Source organism: Protomyctophum parallelum (genome assembly GCF_964188405.1).
Source record: "Protomyctophum parallelum genome assembly, chromosome: 17".
NCBI classification, from domain to species: Eukaryota; Metazoa; Chordata; class Actinopteri; order Myctophiformes; family Myctophidae; genus Protomyctophum; species Protomyctophum parallelum.
Genome location: NC_139719.1, coordinates 9,405,808 through 9,411,807, shown reverse-complemented (window position 1 = coordinate 9,411,807; position 6,000 = coordinate 9,405,808). Strand labels below are relative to the sequence as shown.

The following is a 6,000-nucleotide window of genomic DNA, read 5'->3' as shown; positions in this document are numbered from 1 at the left end:
AATTTAATGAAGGCGTTCCTCTTCCTTTTTATCATTATCACATCCTGCTATACCTCCATTGAGCACCTGGTTAGTAACTATTTTTTCTACATTCAGTAGTTTTATTTACTAGTTTATTTCATGTTGTCAGGACTATTTGCAATGTTGTAAAACCCCTGCCAGGGTTAATGTGATTAAATCAACAAATTAGAATGTTTGACAAGTCCTGATAGATCTCATAAGTGCAACTTCCTGTGTCTGTCCTCTCTCCTCTCTATATTTAGTCATTAATATACACATTTGCTGTCGTGCGTAAACCGTGGTCCATTTATGGCAGGATCCCAAATCACTCAATGCGCCTTTTGTTGCTGTGGAAACCTTGTATGTTCAAAACAGGAACTGGGGGGAAATAAATAACCTGTGTTTATTCAGTCACAAGCTCTTGTTAATACTTTTCATTGGTTCAGTATAAAACCCACAGACAGACGTTTGGCCACATTGACTTATACTTCCCCACTTTCTTAAATACAGCAAAAATGGCAGATCTACAAGCTCACAATGCATGCTGTGAGCTTGTAGATCAGTTATTTTCACTACATTTGTGCAACACTGTTGTACGACAAAGTAGGCTTTGTAGAAAAAATAACAATGGAGATACAAGGATTCTACCCGGAAGCCTCGCCACACTATATAAACCACATTCCACTCAAGGCAAGCCAGCCAGGCACTTCCCAGTCGACCCTTGCTGTTGCAACCACCATCGACATTCCTTGTCTTGTTCTCGAACGAAAATGGAAGAGCTTTTCAACGACTCCCGTCTCCTCACTTCGCCGACCTCGCCGTCCTCGGCGGATGAGTCCGCCCCGAACGCGGCGAAAGTGACCGCGGCGGTTCTCCTGGGCCTGCTCTTCGTCCTGGGCACTCTGGGGAACGTCAGTGTGCTGGTGCTCCTGCTGCGCAGGCTGGAGCTGAAGGACTTCACCCACCTGCTGATGCTGAACCTGGTCTGCTGCGACCTGCTGTGTCTCACCATCCTGCCCGTGTGGATCGGCGACACGGTGGGCACCTGGAAGCTGAGCTACGGCCTCTGCAAGGGGCTCACCTTCGTGACCTTCTGCAGCCACTACGCCAACCTGTACATCATCACGCTGATGAGCGTGCAGCGCTTCATGCGGGTGCTCCACCGTCGCCGGTGGGCGCGGATGGGCGCCCGGGGCGAGAGGGTGCTGATCGCGGTACTCTGGGCCGCGTCCGGCCTCATGACATGGCCGTCCGTGGCCTCCTTCGGCCGGGTGAAGGACGGCCACTTTGACTGCAGCCGACCGCCGCAGATGGTCGGGCAAACGCTGGCCGCCGCCGTGCTCGACCTGCTGTTCGGCTTCGTGGTGCCCTTCTCCATCATGACGTCCTTCTACCTCTGCCTCTACCGGAAGGTGAAAGAGGTGGCGCTGTCCGGCTGCAAGAGAACGAGCCAGCTTATCTCCAGGATCATCGTAACCTTCGTCGTCCTCTGGGTTCCCATCCACGTCGTTGGCGCGGCGGGCATAGTGGGGGCGTTGCTACGTACGTCGCGGCCTGACGTGACGTACAAGCTGGAGTGCTTCATGGATACATTCGAATCAAAAATGGTTTATATTTTCCCCTTGTTCAGGTTAGTCATAGACCCGTTTCTCTATGCCTTTTCTTTTCGCAAAATTTGGCCAAGTAACAGAGCAAGAGGGGGTTCTCTACGGTTTAGCAACGTGTCACATTGAGATGGGTTGTGAACTCGTGGATCGTTTTCACGAAAATGTTTTAAATTAAATTGGGAAATGTGTAAAAATTTCAATACACAATGCATAGATAAAAACACATTGTGCTTTGTAATTGGTACATTTGAATACTCAAGTGTTGTTTAAAGCATATACTATATTTTACTTACAGTAAGTATAGTGATTAAAACGCAAGTACTCCAGTACCTGTTTAGCTGAATAAGTTGAGACGAATAACAGTCTAAGTCCATAATTTATTCTGACCCCTCCCTGAAAAGGCCTATCTGTCTTCTGTCCTGACCACTTATCTATGATTGATACATTATGGATAATTAGTGTGGACTTAGACGGTTATTCGTCTCAACTGCTCAGTGACCAGAGTAGGCTACGTATCTACTTTGACTCAAGTAATGGGGTTGAGCACTTTGTCCACCAGACCAACACTGAAATAGCTCAGGTTCTAGAGTGTTAGTAGAGATAATGTGTAGGCCATTCTTTTTCTCTTTTTTTTTTTCAATATAGTCTCTTGCAGTCTATTTTCTCTTTAAAAGAAAAAGCTCAGAGTTCAACTAACGCTGAGGATTTTTCTGTGTCCCAGAGATTTAAATAAATACATAAAAATGGGTTTCAAATGAGGGTCTATGGCCTATATGCATATCAAACTGGTGGTGGTCCTTGAAATGAAGAAGTTTGAGAATCACTGACTTACTTACAAAGTGTATAGATTCATGTAGTGAGATATGCAATATTTGTATTGTGTCTTCTTGCATCGTTCTGCTGTTCTGTAATTTGAGGTTCTGTTTTCTCTGTATGTCTTTATCCTGGTTGTACTGCACATGGCACTGTGCTATACTGTATTGTACTGTCTGGAACAGTGCTCTTTGGGCATGACATTAACTGCCTATAAGTATATTGTTGTATTCTATGTTTTTGCTTTTCTTTTCAACCATGCACTTTTTCCCCCCTTTTTCTTTTACACTTGTAAACCTGTTTTGGGACAATACATTTGAAGTTGAAACAACGTTTTGGTTTTCAGCCTCAAATTTCCATTCCCTTGCTACAGTCAATCTGATCTTTCCATTTCCTATGTTTGAACTTTTTCATGTCTCAGATACTGAAATAGATCTAGAGTGTATCTGCTATTATCAATATGTATTTTATTCATTAATTTTGACAGATCTTGACAAACATATCCTTGGCCTAATGGGGGGCCGTGACACGGAAATGTCTGAGAAGCACTAAAAGCCTATCAGTCAGGATGTCGAATGGAGTCTGAGTCACTATCTATTACAAAGATAGTATTTACAAAAGCTCATGGGAGAAGTAGGCCTAGATTAAACACGCTGGGTAGTGTTCAAGTAGTTCTCATATAGAGCATAATAGTAGCTATAGCTATACTGTATACAAATGATACAGTGGTGGCGAGGCCAAGTAGTTCTCATCAGAGCATAGCTATAGACTACTAGCCTGGTTTCCATCCCATAGGCCCACTCGACTGAGCGCACTGGTTCTTTGGAGGCTCAGAGTCTGACAATCAGGCTAATAGGCTACTGTATATATAGGGCCGGCTATAGCAGGGGTGCTACTGTATAGGGCCGGCTATAGCAGGGGTGCTACTGTATAGGGCCGGCTATAGCAGGGGTGCCCACACTTTTTAGACTTGAGAGCTACTTTCAAAATGACCATCTCAATCAGATCTACCCACCACAAATATATATTATCCCTAAGTAGACACGTATTAGAAAAATGCACTTTTTGTACTACTGATGTTTGTGCAATTTTTTTGCATTGTGGGTTTGAGCTGTCCTTTTTTATGTCAATACAATGAAGTCAGATGCCAAAAATAGTTTATTTATTTAAATTGTATATTTTAGGGGCATGTCATGTGGTCTACCTGCACAGCCTGTAGATCGTGATCTACAGGGCTGGGACTACTGGAGGTCATACCAAAGACTCTGAAAAATGGGACCCAATGCCTCCCTGCTTGCTTGGCACGCAGCATCAAGAGTTAGATCGGGCTACGTCCCTGGGACGTACTAGCATCATGTCCAGGGGGGGGTGTACTTGTTTATCAAGCTGCCTGTCGCTACTGAAACAGGAGATAGGCTCCTGCCCTTTGGGCTACATGGCTCAGTAAGGCTTACACTTAATGTATGCCACAACCATTGGCTACATGATTAATTGAACGTGCTTGAACATTTGACATTTAAGGCCTAAGAGTTCTACAATTTCTACAACTTGCTACAAAACCTGTGGATGTCATTATGGATATAAACATGAAGTTGAAAGATAATATTGATAGATAATGTGTAAACAAACAAATATTATAAACAATATTAAAAACAAAAAACTATAATTTACACAATACTGATGATAGTACTGTCAAACAAGTATATATGAAGCTATTTATAAAATATATGAAAAAGTTTATTCTGCAACACAATTTTATTGATAATATAATGGGGATCCCTGCTTTATATTTAATCTATAAAGCGATCATTGGCCTGAAACACGTTGAAAAGCCCTGGTCTATGACACAACACCCATCTTACTATAGCCTAGTCCTATAGTTTACATTATGCCAGACAATTTTCGAAATTATATATTCTTTCGACAATTTGGAAAATATAGTGCAGGAGTTTAACATTGAGATGCATTCAATGTTTAGGTCTTTATAGTAGCCCACTCATCCTTTGTCCGGTGAGACACCTTGAATAGTCCGGCAGCCGGGGGTGTGGAGTGGGAAATTTGATATATTGCTTTTTTTTTATTGGCCTAAAGTATTGTCTATATACATACATTCATGAATCCAGCAATTTTTATAGGGGTTTATATCATGTGACCATACCATTAACATAAGACAAAAATGTCAAAATTTCATTATGCTTTAAGTAGCATGTCAAACTAGGGGGTTTTATGATTCTGAATCCATTCCAAGCATTAGTTTTGCACAAAAAACACTCCTTGGTCTAAAAACGGCCATAGCCGTCATCACAAATGTGATGAGGTCAGCACAGTTTGGGCACATTTGGGCAAGTGGCTATCTCTCTAGGTCGTCCTCAGACGAGCCCTCCATCGTCGTTTCCAGTCATCCCGGTTCTCCATACATCTGGCCAGTTCGTTGGTACTTTGCGCTCCTGCATCGCTCTTGAGTTCATCCACGTATGTTAGCGTGGGACGTCCTCGTGATCGATGCCCGTGTGTTGGTTTCCAGACAGAGCACCAGCTTGCTGGCTGGCAGTTCTTGATGCCTTTGGCATGTCCTGCTAGTCTCATTCTCCTGGCTGCTATGTTCTGAGTCTTGTTAGTGACATGTACAGTCTTGCTGATGTTAAGTACTGCATGCAGCATTCTGGTGGAGCACCTGTCAAGGGACTTCTGCAGGGTTGGCTTCAGGGTCCAGCATTCACTGCCGTATAGGAGAACAGACTCTACGGCTATGGCCGTTTTTAGCCCAAGGAGTGTTTTATGTGCAAACCTAATGCTTGGAATGAATGTCACATAATGAATCTTCCTAATCTTGCTAATAGTATGGTATGGTCACATATATCCACTCTATAAAAAATAATTGATTAATACAGACAGCCGGTCAGCAAGTGGATTCATGAATGTATGTAAATAGACAATATTTTAGGCAAAATAATAATAATAATAAAAAATCTCACTTTAAAACAAAAGAAGCCTGTTGGCTGCTGGACTAGAAGCTGCTTTGCAAATTAGGAACGCTTATTAGGCCTACAGTAGTGTATTTGGCCATCAGGTGGCACCATAAACGTTTATTGAACTAGAGTCTAAACATCTTTCTGTTTGCCAATGTTTGAAATAGAAATATGCCAAATGAAAATAGTATCAAAAATAATCTGGAAATTGGCTTTGAAGCAGTGTCGTCTTCTACTACCCAAAAATGCGTATGATAAAAGAAAACAATATTCAGAAATTCAGAATAAAATGCATTTCGTGTCAAATTGTATGCCCAGTGTATAGGTCACTCACTAGTCGGGGAGCCAGCTGGCCTAGCGGTCCAGGCGCATAGCACGTATTGCGGGCTGCGGGGCCGAGTCCCGATCCCCCGACGACCTTTGCTGCGTGTCATTCCCTGCAGTCTCCCATGTGTTTCCTGTCTCTCTCAACTCTACAGTATCCTGGCTAATCCTATATCAATAAAAGCAGAAAGCCACAAAAAGTATCTAAAAAAAGAAAAGGGTCACCCTCACCCACCCAAGCCAATGCTAACTATAGGCTACAATGCTTTAGATCAGGGGCTTCCATC

The 6,000-nt window shown here is 43.0% G+C and overlaps 1 protein-coding gene across 1 annotated transcript; it reads left to right on the top strand.

Moving 5' to 3' along the window:
• Window positions 1-770: 770 nt before the first annotated feature.
• On the top strand, window positions 771-4,978 carry LOC310874589 (somatostatin receptor type 5-like; the record flags this gene model as incomplete). The annotated part of the gene is made up of 2 exons (XM_083787445.1): window positions 771-1,630; window positions 4,945-4,978. 2 exons carry the CDS (start codon window positions 771-773, stop codon window positions 4,976-4,978), a joined length of 894 nt encoding a protein of 297 aa, XP_083643571.1.
• Between the last annotated feature and the right edge of the window lie 1,022 nt (window positions 4,979-6,000).